Source organism: Rhea pennata, chromosome 2 (assembly GCF_028389875.1).
Source record: "Rhea pennata isolate bPtePen1 chromosome 2, bPtePen1.pri, whole genome shotgun sequence".
In the NCBI taxonomy this organism is placed as follows: domain Eukaryota; kingdom Metazoa; phylum Chordata; class Aves; order Rheiformes; family Rheidae; genus Rhea; species Rhea pennata.
In genome coordinates this window covers 24,324,801-24,348,152 of record NC_084664.1, presented here as the reverse complement: position 1 = coordinate 24,348,152, position 23,352 = coordinate 24,324,801, and the positions used below count along the sequence as shown (strand labels likewise).

At 39.1% G+C, this 23,352-nt stretch overlaps 2 protein-coding genes across 3 annotated transcripts in view; one reads left to right on the top strand and one right to left on the bottom strand.

The window, feature by feature from the left end:
• Positions 1–4,322: 4,322 nt before the first annotated feature.
• SRI (sorcin) lies at positions 4,323–16,671 on the top strand. The gene is made up of 8 exons (XM_062569083.1): positions 4,323–4,558; positions 5,578–5,661; positions 8,929–8,998; positions 9,647–9,690; positions 10,732–10,879; positions 11,042–11,155; positions 11,886–11,944; positions 12,648–16,671. The coding sequence occupies exons 1-8, from the start codon at positions 4,508–4,510 to the stop codon at positions 12,672–12,674; spliced, it is 597 nt and encodes a 198-aa protein (XP_062425067.1). The 5' UTR covers positions 4,323–4,507; the 3' UTR covers positions 12,675–16,671.
• ADAM22 (ADAM metallopeptidase domain 22) overlaps positions 15,971–23,352 on the bottom strand; it is a 64,865-nt gene continuing 57,483 nt past the window's right edge. For both annotated transcript variants that reach the window (XM_062569080.1, XM_062569081.1), the window contains one exon: positions 15,971–22,834. In XM_062569080.1, coding sequence (XP_062425064.1) covers positions 22,814–22,834 — 21 coding nt within the window. In that variant the 3' untranslated portion in view covers positions 15,971–22,813. The remainder of the gene's footprint in view (positions 22,835–23,352) is intronic.

Below are 23,352 nucleotides of genomic sequence, written 5' to 3'. Positions count from 1 at the left end.
CCTGCAGAGCTGCTTTCCAACAGGTCAGCCCCCAGCCTGTAGGGGTGCATAGGGTTTTTTCCTCCCAAGGCGCAGGACACTGCACTTGCCTTTGTTGAACTTCATGAGGTTCCTCTCCGCCCAGCTCTCCAGCCTGTCCAGGTCTCTCTGAATGGCAGCACAGCCCTCAGGTGCATCAACCACTCCTCCCAGTTTGGTATCATCAGTAAACTTGCTGAGGAGGCACTCTGTCCCTTCATCTGGTCACTGATGATTAAGTTGTTCAAAACTGGACCCAGTACAGATCCCTGGGGGACTCTGTTAGCTGCAGGCCTCCAACTAGACTCTGCACCACTAATCACAACCTTCTGAGCTCTGCCTTTCAGCCAGTTCTCAAGCCACCTCACTGTCCACTCATCCAACCCACACTTCCTGAGCTTATGTAGGAGGATGCTATGGCAGACAGCGTAAAAAGCCTTGCTGAAGTCAAGGTAGACAACATCCACTGCTCTCCCCTCATCTACCCAGACAGTCATTCCATCACAGAAGGCTATCAGGTTGGTTAAGCAGGATTTCCCCTTGCTGAATCCAGGCTGACTACTCCTGTCCACCTTCTTTTCCTCCACATGCAGAGAGATGACATCCAAGATTGGTTCATCACCTTTCCAGGGATGGAGGTGAGGCTGACTGGCCTGTCATTTCCTCAGTCCTCCTTCTTGCCCTTTTTGAAGCCTGGAGTGACACTGGCTTTCTTCCAGTCCTCAGGCACCTCTGCTGTTCTCCATGACCTTTCAAAGATGATGGAGAGTGGCCTAGCAATAACATTCGCCAGCTCCATCAGCGCTCATGGGTGCATCTCATTGGGCCCATGGATTTGTGGGTGTCAGGTTTGACTAAATGATCTCTAACCCGATCCTCCTTAACCAAGGGGAAGTCTTCCTTTCTTCTGACTTTCTCTCTTTTCTCCAGGCTCTGGGATTCATGTGGGCTGACCTTAGCAGTGAAGACTGAAGCAAAGAAGGCATTCAGTAACTCTGCATTCTCTGTATTCTTTGACGCTAGGGCACCCACTCCATTTAGCAGCAGGCCCACATTTTCCCTAGTCTTCCTTTTGCAACCAATGTATTTGAAGAAGCCCTTCTTGTTGTCCTTGACATCCCTTGTCAGATCTAAATCCAAATGGGCCTTAGTCTTCCTTGTCATATCCCTGCATACTCTGACCATGTTCCTATATTCCTCCCATGTGGCCTGTCTACATGCAGGTCTCCTGCCCCCTTTGCTTGACTTCTTACTCATAGGGATACACTGATCTTGAGCTTGGAGAAAGTGATGTTTGAATATTAACCAGCTCTCTTGGACTCCTCTTCCTTCTAGGGCCCTCACCCATGGCATTCCGCCAAGTAGGTCCCTGAAGAGGCTGAAGTTCGCTCTCCTGAAGACCAGGATTGTGATCCTTCTTATTGCCTTCCTCCATACAGGATCCTGAACTCCACCATTTCATGGTCACTGCAGTCAAGGCTGTCCCCAACCTTCACATCTCAACCAGTCCTTCTTTGTTTGTTAGTACAGGAACCAACACCTCTCTTCACTGGCTCTTCACCACATATGTCAAAAACTTATCATCAGTTCTGTGCAGAAACCTCCTAGACTGTTTGTGCCTAGCTGTGTTGTCTTTCCAGCATGTTGAAATCCCCCATGAGAACCAAGGCCTGTGATCATTAGGCTACTTCTTGCTGTCTGTAGAAGGCCTCATCATCTTCCTCTGTTCCTGATCAGGTGGCCTGTTGTAAACACTCACAACAGTGTCACATGTTAGCCTACCCTTTAATCCTTACCTATATGCTCTCAACTCACTGTTCATCCATCCCAGGCAGAGCTCGATAATATTCCAGTTGCTCTCTCACATAAAAGAGCAACTCTATCATCCCACCTTCCTGACCTGTCTCTCCTAAAATGCATGACTGCATTCCAGTCATGCAAGCTATCCCACCACGTAATTGCAATGAGATCACGGTCCTGCAATTGCACACAGATTTCTAATTCTTCCTATCTACTCCCCATGTTGCATGCACTGGTGTACAGGCATTTCAGAGAGGTAATGGAGCATGCAGGTTTCACAGGAGGGGTGTATGTAGATCCCCCACAGCCATGTTTCACGCACGCTTCCCTGGCTGCATGCACCCATTGGAGGCAATTTCTGTACAACTAACACAGTTGCAGTACCTTAATCTAGTAACTAGTCTATATCCGATGTGTTTATTCTCACTAATGTAGTTAAAAATGCTTTCCTGTTATCTTTAAGCTATTTGCCATACACATATATCACATTTGACATTTTGTTTCTCTTATCACTCTAAAATCTCTTTAAATCTTATCATTTATATTCATTGTCATTTATTTTCAATCTTTCTAGACTTCAGTAATTTTATCACTGTATATCTTCTTTTAATTAGGGAAACTTCTTGCCCAGATATATTAACTGTAATCAGTGTGTGTACAGCACAGTATCTCTGATAATATATATGGCACGCAGATTAAGTTTGGTAAATAGAACTATCTGACCACTGCACAGTTTTATATTAACAAATGCTACTTGAATACTCTTCTGAGATGGGTATTTCTTAACCTGAAAAACTATTCATATTCATTACTTTGTTTCTCCGTTGCCCTAAAAAAACAGGCTTTGTGTATGCTACTCTGTGTGATAAAGACAGGAAATAATGATTTCCTTCTTTCATTTGACAACTATCCTGAATATTAAATTTCATAGAACAACATACTTGTCTCCTTACTGGCATGATCAATGGCATTAGTGCAACTGGCGCTGAAATAGCAAAAAATGTATCATAGAAACACCATCTGAAAGCTATGTTTATAGGATGACCTAGAAGCTGAGAAAGATGGCTCACTCTAAATGAAAACTTTCCTGTAACGTAATTAAACTAATAGTCCTAAACTAATACAGTCCTACACAAGTTCCTCAGAAATTACGCTAAACCAGCAGAAAATAAATTATTTTATAACAGAAAACAACTGTATTTCCCCTGCAAAGCCTTCACCAGAATATTTGTCTCAGTTAATGGAGTTAAGTGAACAACTCTTCTGGCAACTTAATCAAATACCTCTCATAACAAAAAAGTTTAAATACTTTGCAAATAAGTAGACCAAGCCATGGTCATTTCAAGTCACTGCTGCTTTCTGGGGTACTCAAGGGAACAAAGAATCAGCAGTATTAAAATACAGGTTGTACCAGTGAGTTCTTCCAGTCTAGGGGAGGCTGTTAAACAAAAGTTTTGCTCTGCACTGGCTGTGACTCTTGAGGTTAATTGCCAAAATCAGAGCTGCCTCAGACTGTAGATTGCTGGTGGGGCATGGCAGGAAAGGCCTTTTGTAATTGTAGTAAAACACTAAATTTCCTACCTCTTTTGTGTTTTGAAGGAATTTGGATCTACTGACCCAAAAGAAAACTGAAAAGCTGATCTATTTTCTATCTTTAGGATAATGGATAGGTGATTAGACTTCAAAAAGTGTACCAGAAAAAAGTACCAAAAAAAGTGGAGGACATGTTTAACGTAATGAACAAATGGATTTTGTGATATATGCACAGAGAATAAACTAATGAGCTTACATGCTTTACTGTCTTGCCTTTTTATAAATCATGGATGGGTGATTTAAAAGTAATTTGACATCAAGGTTCGTATTTAACATTTCCAGAAGTTTCCAAATGACTTAGTTGATAACAGTATGACAAAGATGACTGGGGAAAAAAAAGTTGTCCAGCAATACTGTGGGTTCCTGCACAATTTCAGCTGACTGATACCGCTGTGGGCTGCCCACATCAGCGTGAAGCCTCTTGGCATTACTGCTGCCACTCACTCAGATGCATGGCTTCTTTTTTTAACCACACACAGCTGCTGCTTCCCCGTGTGTGTTTGAACAGCTGTACCCAGGGACACCGCAGAGGTAGTCCTGAAGTTACAGAGACAAAACTCCGCTACCTCAATTTCAAGCGTTTCTTGTCAGGCACAAACACGAGCAGCTGCTAGGGCGAGACGTCGAAAACGGACGCGCCCCAGGAGCTCCCGCAGCCCCAGTCCCCGCTCCCAGCGACACCGCCCTCAGCAGCGCCCAGGGAAACGGGCGGAAGAGGCCGGTGCCGCGCCCCTGGGGAAGGCCGGCGGCCATCAACGGCCACGGCCACGGCCACTGCAAAGTCCCAACCACCGCCGCCCTCAGCAGCGGGGCGGGAGGAGCCGCCCCGGGCCGTTGGCCCGTACCACCCGGGGCGGGCTGGCGGGGGGGCCCCCTGCTCTCGGCGGCACCGTGTCGCGCTGCTGCGCCGCTCGGGGCGCAGACGGGCGGCCGCTTGCCTCTGGCGGGGTGGCGAGGCGCGGGGCCGTGGGCAGGCGGCCCTTCCCGGAACGTGCCCGCCCGTGCCCCCCCCACCTCGAGTGGCGGAGTGGTTCCGCCCGGGCGCTGGGCGCTGGCCGGGCGGTAGTGAAGGCGGCCGGGCAGGTGCCAGCAGAACATGGCGTACCCGGGGCAGCCCGCCGCCGCCGGCGGTTACTACCAGGGCGGGGTGAGAGAGCGGCGCCGCGCGCCTGGCGCGGAGAGCGGGGGTGGGAGGCGGCGGCGGGGCAGCCGGGCTGGGGCAGGGCCTCGGTGGGGCGCGGAGTGCCGGAAAGGGGCTGTTTTACGAGCTCTCCGCCGCCTCAGGGGCAGCCAGCTGGAGCGGGGGTTGGGGGGGATCCTGCACCGCGGCCGGGGCCCGCGGGGGCCCTTCTTTGGGCCGGGGCCGAGCGGTGCCGCAGGGCCCGGCGCGGGCTGCGGCCGCGGCAGCCGCGAGGCCCGAGCCTACGAGGTGCCGCCGCTGGGCGGGCGAAACGCCCCCGCTCCCCGGCGGGGGCTGTCTGCGCCGGCTTGCTGCGGAGCCCGCCGTCCTCCAGCGAGGTCCCGTGAGCAAGGTCTCACCACAGGCTGTTCTCGCTTGTGCTGGGGTCAGTAGATAGCCAAGTAAATTAGCCTTAGCTGCTCAGAGCTCCAGCCTCCCCACCCTTAAGGGGAAAAAAAAATAAAAAAGATATAAATATAGTTACTCTTCAGCTGATAATTTGTTTAACTCAAACAAGATTAAGATGTGTTCTTCTGCCACATTTCTGTTGAGAATCAATACTGGAAAAAAACTCAGAATATATATTAAGTACATATTTTCTTCCAGATACTTTCCCTGCAGAGCTGTTTTGCTTTAGCTTTCTTGAAATACAAAGAAAACTCTATAGGGCCGTAGAGATAGCCTATCTTCGGGGCCTCATTTACTGCTGGTAGTAGACTGTAAAGTTTAAGTTTGATGAGGTATGGCACACTGCTCAATCAGCTGATTGATCTAGTGCAAGGTTTTACACTGATGTGTTTAAATCATAAAAAATAGGTATACTAAGATTGTGTTCTTTTTAAAAAAGAATGTTTTGTGGAGAGGTCGATATGACTCTTTTACATGTGTGTATAAAACACAAATTGATTCTGAAGTACAAACATTATAGTTTCTTACAGTTAACTGAATCATTCATTTATACTTAACTTTCTTTGTGATCTCTAAAGTATGGAGGAGCTCCAGGAGGACCAGCGTTCCCTGGACAAGCTCAGGATCCTTTGTATGGTTATTTTGCTGCAGTGGCTGGGCAGGTAAGCTTTTAAAGTGTTATTTATTTGTTGGGAGAACTCTATTTTTCAAGTCTTTCAAAAAGAAAAAAAACAGATCTTTTTTTCTTGGTCCTTCTACTAAAATGTGCTGGAACTTTAGAAGAGCTAGTTAGCATTAACATTACCTAGAACTATGTAGTTACTATACAGGAACGATGCAGTTACCTGAAATGTAGCAACTGAGTTTTGGCTCAGTCCTTGGGTTAGGGAATGCTGTCAGCTTCAGGAAGAAGAAGCCAGAAGCCTTCTGGAAACATCAGCTGTGGAGATGGCCTTGCTATGAACAGGAAAGATTAATAAGAAAGAAATCATTATGTCATGAAGTGGCTTGATAGACTTGCAAATGGAATAACAATCTTCAGTTGTGCCAATATCTGGGTTTGCTTGTTAGATAGGGTCGTTATTCTTTCAGAGAAGGGGGCATGCACAACTTTGACTTTTAGGCTTCTGTTTCTTTCTTTTTTTACCCGTTTTTTGTTGCTATATTTTATATTTCTTTCCTGTAATTTTATGTAATATGTTATTTCTATATGATTATGCATGTTTCTAGGAGTAAGTATTTCTTGCAGTGGATTACAAAGTATGAAATACTGCAAGTATTTCTTGCAGTGGGTTACAAAGTATGAACAAATAAATTAGATTTATTGTGCTAGAAGTTCTAACTTTGCCGGTAGCATGCATTGTGTAGCTATTTATTGCATGTTTAAAGGATGTACGCAGATCTAAAACTCTGCTCCTGGACCTGATATTTGCGGGTGCACATAGCTACAACATAAAAGGCTTAAATTCAACAGACATAGCTGAGGTTTCAATTTCTGTTTTAGGAGGACTGCAATTTATGTTACTGCTTTCTATTGTCTCCATTATTCTTCTGAATTAACAGTGCATCTTACAACCTAAATATTACTACTTTAATGTTGCATATGAAAATATATAGACCATGCAATTTTTTATAATAAATGAGAACATTGGAATAACCTGCATGTAATGAGACAGGCCTCTCTAGTAAGGTGGAGCCTAAGCAAAATTCTGCTGAATGAATGCTGAGAATTTGCCTGCCAGCTCAGAGGGTAAAGAATCTGGGTGCCGTCAGATGGTGTTCAGGAATCAGCAGTCAAGCCAGCAGCTTACTCTGGAAGAACAAGAAGGGTCACAGTGTAAAGAGAAGGAGTGAGGTAATAGCAAGCAGGAAGTGCCGTGGAGAAAAGGTGACGAGCTGGAGCGCAGTGAAGCACAGAACGTGCCCAGCTCTCGAAGTGAGGCATGGTTTCTAAAACTTGGGAATCAGTTGAGGTAATGGGTATAATCAAGTTAATACATCTCTTAAATACTTCCTTATTCCTAGGAATCATTCCTTCTTAAAATAACGTTTCAAAAAACAACCTAGTTTATCCTTGGAATCAGAAGAGTCTGTTTCATTGAGTACTAGATGTCCAGATGTAAAACTCCTATAAGGATACTGTGAAATGGAACAGATAAAATATCACTTGCCTTTGTCCATCCATGCAAGTGTGTTAAAACCTAAATCTTACAGCTTTTAGGAAGTGCTTATTACAGAATTCGTAAAGCTTATGGCTTACTGCTCTCCCTGTCATGCTTTTTCACCTAAAAAGTACACGTCATCCCTGAGCTTTCTGTGAAATAGTTTACAACAAAAATTTTGTCCTAATTTAAGGAATTCATTTCCTTTGTTTAGGAAAAAGGTGAAAGTATTGTTTCAGATCTTTAATAAATGAATGTATCTTTGTGGGAACTGATAACTTTCTTACCAAGTCTGTTTACAAGCACCTATGCTGGATGTAGTTTAATTCTTAAGTTCTATTTTTAAAAAAGAAATTAAAAAAAGGGAAAGGTCGAGGTGTTTTTTGGTAGTGTTAATCACCCAGATAATGCCTTTATCTTAGAATGCACAAGCGCTTTAAAGATAGATTTGCTGCTGAATATATATGGCTAATTCAAATTGTATTTTTGAGTTTTCCTGTAAATTTAATGTGTTTACTACATCTATATAGTTAGGGCAGATAGACTAGATTGGAAACTGATAGAGAATCAAAATGTTACTATTTTTTTCAGACCTTGTCAAATGTCATCTAGTATGATAATAATGTGCTGTATTGTATTATTAATCATACTTTATTTCTGAAAGTTATCTGGCTGTACCATTGTGACCAATCCATTTAGTAGCATATCCCAGTTGTTAAAAAATACATATATTAATTTATAATACATAAATATATTAATATATATATTAATTTATAATAGAATTAAAACCACATACATATATAAACCTTAGGAAAATGCTGAAGCAAATAAATTCATTTAAAATATAAGGCAACTCTTGGTTTTTGTATCTAATGCTTTACATTGAAGTCACACTGGTTTTTACATCTACAGATATAACGCACCATCTTTGAATGAGGTTAAATTATACTCAGACTCTCTGTGAACTGAGGTTCATGTGATGGGTGTGAGGAGTGTGACCTAGAATTCCAACTCCGCTTTTTACAGCTCATTCCTTCAATGACTTGGCAGTTGTTTTCTGTTTTACCCTGAGAGAGATGCTTTGCAAGGGAGTCATGTTCAAAATTGCACAGATAGGTATCTTTTCTGTTTCTTTTTTTTCTCCTGTCTTTTAAAATTCTTTATTTTCTGCTTTCATGTGTTCAGATAACAACCTACTATTCCCAGACAAATTTTTAAATTTGTCAGTGTTAAGTCTGCCTTGGGAAGAAGGCATGTATGATCTGTATTCCAGGTTTCCTACTGTACAATGAGATCGTAAATGTTTACTTTCACTTTAAATTAATACCTATTAACTTGAAATTAATACTTTGAGTGGAGTTGAGATTCTCTAGAAGATTTTATGCCTTAGTTTCTGTGCACTTCACTCTCAAGTAGATGCTGCCAGTATTTTATGCGGTTAAAAAATAGTTAAGTTTAGAGCAAACCTGCTCCTAGTCCTGTTTGTTTGGGTTTTTTTGTTTGTTTGTTTGGTTGGTTGGTTGGGTTTTTTTGAGTGCATAAAGTCACTAGATGTGAGAGCTAATGCATGTTGCAACAATGTCAACTGAAGAAATACTATTAGAGATACAGGTTATAAAAAGCAGTTTCTGTCATACATCAGAGAGGCAGTCAGTTCTGTTTTGTAAAGATAACTAGTTTAATGCCACTGAAAAGGGAGTGGGTACTAGGAATAAACTGTAAAGAGGGGATTAAAACTCTAGCTAATATATCTTCTGTTACCCAAAGGATGGACAAATAGATGCTGATGAGCTACAGAGATGTCTGACCCAGTCAGGGATCGCAGGAGCATATAAACGTAAGTCAGCAAACAAAACACCTGTAACCCTAAAATACGTATATTCTTATATCTACCAGGAAAAGCATGCAGTCATGCAGTTTTCCGTTTGCATGGCAAAATGGCTTTCTTGACCTGTGGACTACTTTCAGATGCAAAATCTCTCTACTGGGTTTTGTGCATATAGAGCTTTCCTTCCCCACCTGGTTAGTTCTCAACTACTGAGCTGTGGAGCTGAAGAAGTGGTTTGGTTTGGTTTGAAGTTGAGCTTTGATATTGACAAAAAATTGTATGGTGGAACTCCTCTGTCAGGGTGCTTAGTGTTTGATTTGCAAAATTGAGTTTCTATGTGTAAAGCTGTTTTGCTCAAGTGATCTCTGTAGTGAAACAAAATAATAACTTTGATTGAAACCTAAACCCCTTATAGATTAAGTTAAGAGCATATTCATTTTATTTATGATCTCAATAGTCTCTAGTTTGTGTATTGTCAGTATTTTTGACAAGTCATGATAAGAAGCTCTTACTTGGATCAAAACATGTATGACTATATACAGTAGAAAGCAATTATTTAATATATTGCATAAAATGTAATAAGCAATTTTAATCTTTTATGTAAATGAAAATTAGTCATTCTTAATACAGCTGTTCCTTTTTTTTTAATTTAAATAGCTTTCAACTTAGAGACTTGCAGACTCATGATCTCGATGCTGGATGTATCCTTTATTATGAAATGTAAACATTTTTACATTACATGAACAAAGATAAGACAGTGTTTGAATGCTGGGAAATGCTTTGTAATTTCCATTCAGACCTTAGTTTATATATAATTATAGTCAGGTATGACTGTGGGCAGCAAAACTCCCTTCTTGCTCGATTTTCAGGATGAAATAATAATTCTAATCAATGAGGCTTTCAGTAGTTGACCTTTTATAACACATGGTATGTCTCTGAGTCTTGGGGACTGTTTCTCCATTGAATGTGTAAGAAGTCAGGTCTGGCATCTCAGGACAGAGGTTTGTGCGAATCACTCATTGTGCTTTTAAAAGCAGACACCATTGTAGATGTCCTAATGAATGTAAACGTATGTATGCAGGCTGAATATAATCTAAGGCCTCCTGAATCCTATTCCTCGCATGAGTCAGGTTCATGTACCTTAGAAGGACGGTATATGGCATTCAGCAGTGGGACCTGTGGAAGACTTAGGCATATAGTGCAACCTTAGAACCTTTGAAGACTTTTAGTTAAAACTTGTAATGTTCAAATGTCTTTCTAGTTTTTTTAAAAAAAAGAAAGAAAGAAAAGAAAAAAGTAAATTAAACCGGAAGGGCTGTGAGCAACCTGCTTACAGTAACAGAGAACTGATGTTATTCTAACTTAATATTTTTATTTGGCATCTGTTTTTATTTCAGATACATATGTTATTGATGATAACTGCACTACAGTGTGTAAAGAGAGGATAGCCAGATAAGCTACATTTAGAAAGAGCAAATAGTTTTATAAGGCTTCACTGAGGAAATAGTGGGGAGAGAGTGATTTCACTGACCTTTGGTCGGAAGTATTGTCCATCTGCCATGGGATGCTCTAGTTAGTTTTCTATGAGAAACTAACTCTGAAGCTATTATCAATATTTTATTTCCTCCACTTAGAGTTTTGAACCACAGATGATAAAAAAATACTAATTTCCATTGAACAGAGGTGGGTTTTTTTTTCTAGTTTTGGAAGCTAAGTAACTTTTTTCCTAGCTTTGTAATCAGAGAGATATGTCTGGTACACTGGGATTTAATGAGTTTAAAGAACTCTGGGCTGTGGTCAATGGCTGGAGGCAACACTTCATAAGTTTTGACAACGACAGAAGTGGCACAGTGGATCGTCAAGAACTAGAGAAAGCCTTGACAAACATGGGTACGTTGTGAAATTTTCTTGCTTTTAACACTGAGGCTGACTCTCAGCCTTTCCCAGCACCCATTAAAGTCCTGCAATAACTGTCACATTTCCAATAAAAATTGTGTTAGATTGTGTTAACTTACCTCTCATTTCAATATGGACTTTTTTCTTTTCAAATAGGATTTAGATTGAGCCCACAGGCAGTGTCAGCAATCACAAGGCGATACAGCACCCGTGGAAAGATTACATTTGATGATTACATTGCCTGCTGTGTAAAACTCAGAGCTCTCACAGGTATGTTGATTATGGACTTGTTAATGCCATCTCCATAATATATTTTTATTTAATAAAATGTGATTACTAAGGATTACTCAGGCATTTCAGATTCAACTTTAACTTTTATGTAACACAAAATAGGTTTCTTTCAATGGAGTTTACATGCAGAACTAATATATTTATAGAAATTGATTATTTAAGACTCCATTTAAGAGAGAAATAAAATTAATACAAGATTTATTCCATAGACTAGAAAAGTCTTCAAAACTGGGGAACACTTTTTTAAACAGGCCCTAAAGGATGGGTGGGGCACTCTCAATGTCAAATGATAAATAGGAAGATTTATCATACATATTGAAAGGATAAATGTGAAGATTAAGAACTGAAATTTAAATCTTGGAATTAATTGTGTTCTTTATGAGCTCTCATCCATGTGATTTTCTTTTATTTCCTTGCCTCCATTTTGCTCTGCCCTAATTTCTGTTTTGTTACTTCTTGGAACCTTGAACTTTTTGTTTTATTTCGGGATGAAATTCAGAAAGGTGAGAAATTTGCATGAAATGATTTGTAATTATGAGGAGCAATATAAACTACTGGTTGTCTTCTGATACTACGAAAGACAACTTGGAATAGGGGTATGGCCAAATCTAAAATGAAAGTACAATGCATTTTAAAAAAGAAAGAAAATGATTAACTGTAATTCTTCTTACTTGATTTTTGTATATATTTTTTAAATACATTTTTGCAGAATGTTTTAGAAGAAGAGATGCATCTCAGCAAGGTTTTGTAAACTTCCAGTATGATGATGTAAGTAAACTTTAAGGAACCGTTTAAACTTACGGAGTAAAACTAAAGAAAAACTAAAAAATAAAACTGAAGAGAAACAGTAATGATTTCAGTTTGTGTTTGTATTCCCTACTGTTATGGTACCTGAGAGCCTGAAGATCCTGTTTTTTGTTTTAATCAGCTCTTTTGGAATTGAGCTAGGTAGAAGAATTAGAGTCAAATCTTCTCTTACAAAGTTTTTACATATTTTGCAGAGGTTTATTTAGAGTTCATTGTACATTTTGTCAGGCTCCCCAGAGTTTAAGAACATCTAGAGCAGATATACTGCTCTTCCGGCTCGGCTTCTGTATTACACGCTTACCTACACACATGCACACAGACATGCCTTTTTTTAGGCTTAGTAGGCATTTGGGGGAAGGGAGGGAGGGACAGGATTCTAACCAGTCAGGTTTGTAGGACTTGGTTTCCTGGCTGCATCTCTGTGAGAGAAGGAGAACAGTATGGTATGTAATTGCTGGGTTAATTTGTTGTTATGAAGAAGTGCTTTGTTTTAAACCATTAGCTAATTTTCCTGTTCAGCTTTAAAGCTTTGTTGTTCATGGACTGAACATGCTTAGAAAAAAAGAGTAGTGACAATGGGTATGAGTAGTGACAATGGGTGTTTTAGGAGAAAAAGAAAACTTGTTCTGTAGCATACATTTAATAAATGATTTTTTTTTTTCAGTTCATACAGTGTGTAATGAGCATCTAAGTCAAAAAGAAGGAAGCTGTGGATGATCACAATTACCATATTACCATTCCGGTTTGTCTTTTGCTTTGCCAAAAGTTATCATGACTGTATATCTTAATTTTGTAATTTGCATATTTTAAAATTACTGAATTATGCACTTGCCTTTATTTAGTTTTAATAATGATTAAACTAAAGTACTGTCATCTTTAACCTCTATTAAAGATTTTTTTTTTTTTTTACATAAACTTGTAAGTCACTATGTGTAACTCAAATTATGTAGACAGTAAACTTTTCTGTAATGTATTTACTTCTGACCAGTTTCTGGAGTGCAGCTTGTCTTATTTCAGACTTAAACAGTATCATGTAGACGATGATACATAAGCTGATACATATTCTTTTGTCTTTGACAGTATAAGGCAGATGTACAAATAGAAAGAGTTAGCTTTTGGAATCAACATTTTACTGTGATCTGTTAGAACATCAGAAAATTGAAGTTGCTTGTTTTGACAGCGAGGTGTTTTGGGGATAAGTCAGTGGCACCAGGCATTGTAAATTGACCTTACTAGAATTTCTTTCAAGCAGGGATGTATAGAAATGTAGCACAGAACTTTTGACAGAGTGATCTTGTTTACAGTGCTTTTATTCCAGAAAAATTATCATTGTTTGTGTCTGTATATTAAAACACTTCTAAATGTTTAAAACTACTCACTGTCAGTTTAATATACGTCCCTTTTAACTATGAACTTTGTCAGACTACAGTTACCTGTAAATTAATGTTTCTATCTTCTTAACAAGTCCTCTTCCTGCCTTTCTATAAAGACCAAAACCCACTTTGAAAAACTTTTACCCATCTACTTAAGATCACAGCATGTCATTACCTCTGCTGTGGACCTTACATAGGGGCAGCTACAGAAAAGCAAGACTTTTTGGCCTGAGATTTTCCAGGGCAAAAACGATTTAATTTATAACAGAAATAAAAACAGCTGCCCTTTTTAAGAGAAGAATGGCAGAGGGAGGAACATAAATATATGGAATTAGTTGAAACTTTTTTCCAATTAAATAAAGTCTTGGAATTTTGGTTAATTTTTGTCATTTCTGCCTGCCACAGAAGAACAATAGATTATTTTTTTCCCAGCTTTACCTAATGCAAAGAATCCCAGATTCTTGCTGTTAGAAGAATTGTATTTCTTATCATGGTTTAGGGCACTTCTGGCAAAGGCACGCTTCTAGGGAGGAGCCTTTGTCCTTGAGGATGAAAGCACGAAGTAAGTGTGTGTGAAAGTAAAAAATAACTCTGTCACTGGACAAACAATGGAAATAATTCTCAGGGGAGAAGGCTTGCTGCAAGATGTGGTTTTAAACCCTTGTCAGCTGAGAATAGTGTGGAATCCTGGTCTCTAGCTTCTAGGCTATATATACAAAGTGGGCTGGTACCACCTGAAGAAGCAAATAGTGCTTCTTAAAATCCTGTGTATAATGCTGTTAATTTCATTTCAGAAGTTCTTTCTGGTATGAAAAGTGAATTTTAAAGGCATGAGTGTGATTGTACACTGTTTTGTTGCATGTCAAGTTGGGAAACAGACACTGAATTTTACTAAGAGCCTTTCTAACATAGCAACCAAAATTTAGGTACAGAGGTTGACTGAAGTAGCCAAGAGCAGTTCTGCTGTAGTTCAGAAAATTCATGGCTGAAGCGATGAAAGTTAAGAAAGTGTGATGCAAAAGGCCATTCTTTCTGTAGGATTTTGATTAGACTATTTTGCACAAATGCAGTATTCAGTATCCTTACACCTTAAAAATGATGAGACTTCTTTACCAAAACTCATTACCTGCACAACTTTTATCTCATATTTTTACTTAGTTATGTTTCTGAAATTACTGATGACTATGTGAAGGAAAACATTACACAAGAATGAATGTAACATTTTTGAGTGTAACTTAAGATGATCTGAGGCCTCCAGAAGTTCCACAGTCCATTACACATATGAAGTTCTGCTATAGATTGAGACATACTGATGAAATAATATGTGGGAGTGAAATTGCACCTACAAGTAAAAGCTTGGCTTAACTGTTTGGCATCTGGACTGGGATGAAAAATAGTCCAGTTTATTAAAATAGATTTATTGTGAGAATAGATAAATGTGGTATTTTGGGAAACAAAATACAAAGTAGGTGAGGATTTGGTAGGACCAGTCACTATTTGTCTTTTTTTTTTAATGTGTGTATAGTATGTGTGAATATATATATATATATATATATATATATACACACACACACACACACACACTCACTTTTAAAGTGAGTGGGCATAACTAACGTCTACAGCACTGAAAGAAGAGCAACATATACTCCAAGTTTGCTTCCTCAGTTTGCTTCCCCAGGTGGAATTACATTTTAGTGCTGACCAACTACTGGGCCTCAAAAGACTGCAAAAACAACTATATACAATATGTACAACCAACAAGCTTGGTTTTTGTTTTGTTTTGTTTTTTTACAGATCTTAGAAACACTAAACAAAGAAACCTGTAAAACAAAGAGTGAGCTCCAAAAACCAGGAATGAATTCTAGTTTGAACCAAAGAAAGAGTTGCCTTTTGTTGTCAATATGCATTTCCAAAACCACGGGGTTCACAGGAACTGATAGGTTAGATCATCTTCCTTGTCCATATAGATACAAACTGAGGGGAAAAAATACGATTACTATTGAGTGATTTTAAGCGAAGTTGTCATATTACAAAAAAAAAAAAAATTCCAAAATGGCTTACCTATTAAGAGTATGTTCAGCAAGCAACTTGAAGTTACAGTCTGGTTGTTTTAGCAAGACACAGTTCTCTAACTTAAAGAGCTTCCCTTTCCCAAAAGGCATATTGGGAAGGTTCCCTGTATGATTGCAAGTGGGGTGATTGCTCTTGAATTTCATGCAAATTGGGAATCGTTTTGCTGCTGTAGGCTTGGTTCTCTGTAACAGTAGTCTCTAGTTTACAGAAATACATGATTTTGATTACTATTAATGGGAAGAAAGAATTCACACGCTTTTCTAGGTTGCCCTCAGACATGCAAACCTAAAGTACAATAATTTCAGGTTTATAACTGTGGGAACTTAAAGCTTTAAAAAGCTTGTAGGACCATTTTCAGTTTTAAAAATTGCAAAATAATAACTTCTGGATTCTTTTACTAGCCATTATCGCTTTTTCCTATGCATTCACTGTCACTTTTTAAAGAGAACTTTAAAATAGGATATGTAAGTGTAAAGAAAATGTAAATGAAGAAATGAAAAAGAATGTAGAGACTTGCAAGAACAAAATACACACCAGAGTCTTTGTCATTGAAAGTCACTTTACTGATGTTACAATATGTTAGTTACATTGAAAACCACAGGCATTGTATTAAATACTCTCATAGAAGTGGATATTGTGATGCTGTTATTAAAAGTGAGCAGGAATTTAGAATCCCAAATTACAATGGTTTTATTTATAAAAAGCAACGTTTTGTTTAGCTACATGAAAGCCAGATTCATTCACTTCAACAGCCCAATGCCTGTAATGTTTATGACAAAAATATCACACTCAAAGCTACAAAGTTGTAAATTGCAATGCTTCATTTTGGTGTTTGTCAAAATCTTTTGTTTCTATTTTGTCATGTAAAAGTTTTTAAAGGGTTTTGACTAGCAAATACAACAATACGATGTAGACTGATTGTTTTTGCTAACATTAGCCCGGTCCCAGTGGTGAAACAAGATTCTCCTTACCTCTCTAAACATTTTACCAATAGGGGCTAACATCAGTGAAAAAATAGATAGCTTTTTCTTACAGCAATGCCCAAGATCAACATTAGCACAAAATGAAGCTGGCAGAGCCAACTGGTATATTCTACCCCCAAAGCTTTGCTGAAAGAACTGGTCATACTGTAAATAGTGTTTTCTCCAGCAGATTAAAAATTCTGTAATGTCTTGCTATTCTGAAAAAAATATTTTGCATTTATGCAACAATAAAAATAAGTATTGTATTCTATATAAAACACTACATATTGTAATATATCTTTACCCTTAAGAAAAAAAATCAGGTTATATATTCACAGTTTGAGTATGTTCTGGACTCTATTTCCAAGCATAAAATACGCAGATTCTCTACACAGGCAGTGAGCAGGAGTCCTTGTACCAATAATCAAAATAAATCAGTATTTACTGTTACACAGAGCCTTACAATATTGCATGATTAGCTGCTAGCACCACTCTACTTACAAGGTCTGTCAGGCCTATATACAGGAATTTCTAATTTGGTTGTAAAAATAGACTCTGCATGCTAAAGTTAGAATATATAAGGTCTTAAGGCCTCAAGTTAATCTTTCTTTAATCAAAACTTCTTTTTATTTGAGAAATACAGAAACAAAAAGTTATCTTGTTGCTTTGAAATTTTATGCTTTAATAGTTAAAAATAGTATAAGATACCTATTCTTCTCCTTTCAGAGAATGTTTTTACTGCTTTTCTCCTCTTATTTTCCCCAATCTTCCTTATCTCAGTCTAAGTAATATTGTAATTATGGCCTGTCTACGTAGTAGAAATTTTCTAAACAGATTTTAGTTGGATCATCTAAAGTGATTTTGTAACTGATGTGGATTTGATTTTAGAGATTTAAAACACCAGACGTGGCCAATTTTAAAGTCAGGTACAAAGCTTCTCAAGTGTGCGAGAACAAACACTTTCCTGTGTTCCGAACTTATTTTCACTGCTTGTTTTGGTTACTTGTCTCAGATACCATATTTATGTTGATGACTGTCTTCTGAATAGCTGAAGAAAACGGTTGTGGAATGACAAGATGCCACCTGCTGGCCGTGAGAGCTACTTCTTGCCAAAGTTTACATCAGGATCCATACTTGAGTCACCAAAAATATTTTTCATAAATTAACTTGGAAAATATTCAGCCCAAAGGAGTTTTTTAGTGTAGATGGACCAGCAGATATTCTAATTTCTTAGCATATCGTGAGAGTCCTTTTTATCTTGCAACTATGTCTTCACAATCAGTTCACTGTTTTCTTCTTTCCTGATCTATTAGTCTAACAGTTATGTCCACATAGGAACTCTTCTCCACCATGCAATCCTGGGACAATAAAACTGTACATATTTGTCTGCGGGGAAAAGGCCAAAATCAAAATGGAAGCCGAATCTCATACTGCCCAACATATGTCACAGGGTTTAGAAGCAGTGCAAATAGCAGGGCAGCGGCAGTCAGAGGGACAGTCTATGCTGGGCCAAAAAGATAAGTTAAGAGACCAGAATGCTCAAGCTCTTAAAAATGAGTTACCAGCCTCACACTGTGGTTGGTAAGTGTGGCTCACAGGGCTTGCTAATGACACAGATATTCAGATAGCTCAGAGGAAGAAACAGATGGTCCTGAGACTTAGAATAGGGGAAATAGGAGAACACAGCACAGCTTTCAGGTTAACAGACTCAGTGATTAAAGCGACTCATCCTTGGAAAATGGTAGAGGATGAGAATTACACAGGATGACTGAGACACCAAATGCTGAACTAGTGTAAATTGCAAATGAGACATGAGGCTCTATCAATTACTTACACTCTAGCAAGGGCAAGAAATATATTTACAGCACCGTAAACAGCACTGGAAAGACCTTATCCAGGACATCATGGGGAAAGGCTTCCACCTTCATAGCACCTTTGTAACATCAGCTTCTCTTGAAGCTGGTTAAGCTTGATCTTAACTAGCAATCACACAATGCTCCTAGTGGATGTAACTATCCTTCAAGGAAATGCTTTCTGGGGAGGGGGGAGCGGGCAGGGAGATGGAAGGGAAGAGGAGCTTGCCTAGTTTCAAGCTGGAGTTTGGTAAGGTTATTTACAACAGCTGGGTACGGGACTTGGTGACAAAGCAAGCCTGAGGAGCAAACCTGTTATCCCATCTGACTGTGGAGCCTCCTAACTGGTTTACTTTATGTCCTATTGGCAAAGGCAAACATCATGCGTTCTCATAACCTGACGGATCATTAAACATGCTGCATATAGCCACGATACTAAGCAGTGAAATGATTGCAAATTTGGTCAGAAGTATACACATACTTGTCACAGCATATGTAGCTATTCTTAGCCCTGGTTTTGAAAACAGACATTGCATTAATGTTGACAGGACAATCCAGTTCATTTAAAATCAGCAATGGTGAGTCAGATAAGAGGACTTGGGTACATATTGGCTGTTGACACAGTTGGGTATTTTTTTCTTATTTTGATTCTGGCTATAGCCCAATAGTCCATTTGATTATTAGTACAATCAAAAGTATTTAATGGAGGGAATCAGCTTAACAGGTTCAAGATCTCATAAACCAAGAACAAAACTCTTAAATCATTTAGAAGTGGCTAACTTTAAAGACATATGTCACATTTCAAATCACATAATTGGCAAGTAGTGACTTGCAAGTTCACACTGAGGCAAAGATATACTTACTGAACAATTTCTTTAAAAACTAAAACTATTTATATTACAACAGTAATATAACAAATTTACATGTAAATTATCAATCACAACCATTTTCTAGCATACCGTCTAAATATATTCATCAAAACATATTCTACAGTATGGATTACTGAAGTTCTCATCTCAACAAATCCAGACTATGCAGGTAAACTTTTAACTGTAAAATGGTGGTATCACACTGCAGCATTATTATTTGGATATAATCTCTATTTTTTTTTGTCTCCAGCAGTCAATCATATTATTTTAAATTATACAAGATTCTTCTCCCACATGCTGAAATACACAACACTACATTAAGTAAGTATAGCTCATCCTGCAAATCCTATGCTAACATGGACAACTACTTGTAATGTGTTGGAGATGAACTGACGACCTCCCCATTTCAGCAGGTATTTACAACCATGAACAACTTCATTTATTAAAAATAGGAAAATAAAAATAAAATCAGCAAATAAAAGTCTGAATGTGAATGAGTCAGCATGACTGAACTACCTTACTGACCACACAAACACACCATTTTACACTGGGTGAGGTATTACATGGCAATTTAATATTGCTATTGCCAATATAACTGTAACTACTGTGGTTAAATAAAAATATTTGCAATCTCCAGGGTTACTAATCTGGCAGTTTTCAAACACACTACATTTTAAAAGTAGAAAACCATAGAATGTAACCACCAAACAACTTCTCTCTTTCACATCCACTGGCTGTAGAGGCTCATACAGCCCTACAAGTTCAGGTTTTGCGCAACAACTTAATGTCTCCAAGTTACCAACTCAGTGCAAAATTCCCTGCAGAACAATTTTGCAAAAGGCAAAGTTTCATGATGTTCTCACTCTCTTGACCTCATCCAAGTGAAAATCAGTATTTATTTAATTTAAAGTTAGTACTCACTAGACTTCCAGTCACTGCGTATCTCCAAATGTGAGAGTGACTGCTAAAATTAATGTAAGCACATAGCTGTATCGTCAAATGCTAGGAATGAAAGATACCAAAACAAGAGAGAAGCTGAAAGTACGTGGTACATCACTGAAAGAGAGTCAGGAGAGTGCCTTGTTTTAAAAACAAGCTACAAACATTACACAAACAGCCCAGTATGTTACATTCAGTTCTGTCTCCCAAATCTTGCTGCTTCTTGACAAGGGAAAGGGGATAGGGACGAGTAAAGGATAGTAAACATGAAATAGCCACAGAATGTAATGGGATTATCCAAAATTACATGCCAATCTGTATTCAAACAAAGTATCATAAAAGGCACATGATAAACAGTCCAGTTACTAAGGACAAGACACTAAGACGGAAGGAAAAAACAGCTTCCAGGTGACAGAGTAACATAGAGGCTATTGGGTTAGTGATATTTCCTAATCGGGGTTGAGGGTCCAGTTCAAAGTCCAGTGAAATCAATAAAAGACTTATATTGACTTCAAGTGATTATGGCTCCAGCCCTGATTTCATGAACTATACACTACCAACCATCTTTAATCCAGCTACCTACATTCAAATTAAATCTTTGCAAAAAAATATTCTTCAGTGCTGACAGATATTTACTCTTCACAAAAGTGCAGATTTTTTCCCTAAAGCAATGAGAAGTGACAGGCTCCTTCCAGACGGTCTGTCTGCAAACTGTCCTCACTCATTTGTCCTCCCCCTAAATACTTACCAGAACCTTGTGACTGTGAAGGAAATCATTTCAAGGCCAATATTTTGTTATAATTCAGCACACAGTCTAAATCATAAAATACAGTGCGTCTAAAAATCTTACATACTTTACAGCTGCTGACATGTTTAAATTTTTTTTTTATTTAACCTTATATATATTTGACTTTACCAAGAGACATAAAAGTTAAAAAAAAAAAAAATATATTAAAAGGCTGCAAGTGTTGGGTCCACTTACTAAAGGAAATATATGAAAGAGGTAGAAGATTCAGAAACACCTTGGATGTTCCTGTCATAACAGTATCGAATTGTTCGTCCAGCTATTGGGCCAGGTATGCTACTGAATCTTACAGAAACAGACGTTTTATTCTGTAATGTTACTACCTGGGGCTATGAATTTGTCACTTCTGGAGAGCTGAAGAATTATAAATTGATTTAATATGCCCATTTTTCTTACCAAATGCCGATTTCCTATCAACAGACCATATTTACTTTACAATATCCTTCAGAAGTCTCAGGTATTAGAAATTTAAGAGCAACATCTCATTCAGCCCTTAACACATGGACCACTGGCAGTCAGACTAACACCACTCATTTATGCACAAGACCAGCATTTCCATGGTAAAGGCATGTTGTTTCCAGGATCTTTTTTTTTTTTTTTTTTTTTTTTTTGGCTGAATTCATTTGTACTCAGTTTAAGACCCAAATAAATTGTAAAGAGGATTTCAAGGACAGGCAGCATAGCATTCTAACACATGCTAAAGGAGATTCCAGTAACAAAGATAAATTAAAAATAGTAAAGAAACTGGCTACTTGCCTAGCGCTTGTATTATCATCTAGTGTAGTGAAATCATCATGCCTCTCATAAGCTACACCTTGCCATCTAAAACGGTGCCTGAAATGCTTTACCAAATATATACAGTAAGTCTCACCAAAAAAGACTTGACATCACCATGGTCTGAACTGCCTGCTTACAAGTATTCCCAAACTTCCAGTAAGTTTGTACTCAACAGTAGTTAAAAACTCTTTCTCTGCTATCTGCAGAACTAGTCTCGGTTACAGCTGTGTGAGGCTACACTACTCATCATACTGAGCAATGGATTTTGGCTGGTTCCTTTGATGATGGTATCAGACAAAGTCACTGCACTCTGATTTCTGCACTCCATGACACAACCGAGATTGTCAATCACTTAAAAGATAGGGTAGATTTTGGTCAAACACCAGTTTTGAAGAGACACACTTTTACAGTACTGTATCTTCTGTATTTCCAAAGTTGTCTGCTCATAATATTAAAAAATTTGACGTGTGATGTTAGTCATGACTGTTTCTTTAGGCATTTGGCAAAATATACTTATGTGTAACAGCTATTTTTGACATTATCAAATGTTTACATATATACAATCTGTATACTGAGATTATAAACAAGGTTAAAAAAAAAAAGATATAATCCTTGTTCGTTTGAAGTTTATGTAAAATATTTGTCTTTCAAAGCTCGAGATCCTGTCACAAAAATCCTATATTTCTTACTCCTGCATGCTAATTTCTACTACAGTATGTTGTCTGTCCCTTACATGTGGAAAGTAAAGAACACAAGGTTCATGCATACAGCGTACATGTTTACATCGGCTGCGCTCTTCAGAGCACTTGTTCTCAATTCTGATCTGCTCTAATTTGAAACTGCATTAAACCAAAGAAAAACCGCTGTTACTTGGGACTTGTAAATTGACTGCGGCTGTAATTCTATATAAATGTATTTGTCATCATGCGGAAGAGCCATTATCCCTTCTTAATTTTTATGATTTGGTTGTTCTTTACATCAAATTCATAAAATCCTTGTCAACAAAAAAGGACTGCTTTTTCCCTTCCAAATGAGCGCAGGTTGTCACCGTGATCGCCGGCGTCTGTTCGTCTTTCATATTGTCTGAAGAGCAGATGAATGTGCAACGACTCAGTGACGCCGAGTTCCTACAAAATCTGCAGCAAACGGTTCTGGTGTCACCCTGGGGAACGAGCGGAGCTAAATGGAGGTCTCCCAGAGCTGCAGAGGGGGGAGAAGGACCACAAACGCACGTCACCAAAGGAAAAAACAGGCCACTACCTAAACGGTGGTAAGAGCTTGTTTGGGGACTCGCATCTACGTTGCCTGGGTCTCAAGTGAGAGGCAGGCTGGTCTCATTCTCCCCTCAGGCGGGTTTATGCTCAGCTCACAGAGTCAACAGATTAATTGGGAATGTTTCAGCAAGGCTTGCTGAAACCCCAAAAGTAGATTTCAGTGATTTTTTTTTTGGTTACTCAGTATCTGCTAGGGCCACGTTGGTGCGACACGGAGAGGGGAAAGGCTACCATCGCCCGGCGGCGGCAGCTGCGAGCCTCCAGGGCCGGGACGCCGGGCTGCACCGCGCGTCGCAGGGCCACTCTGCTGCTCCCGCCCGGCCTGGCAGCGCCGCAGCCGCCGGGCCCGACGCTGCAAAGTCCTTGCACGTCCCGGCCGGCCTTGCGCAGCTCCACCGCGTCTTACTTAAGCTAACGGGAGCTAACGGAGCAGGGGCAGCCACG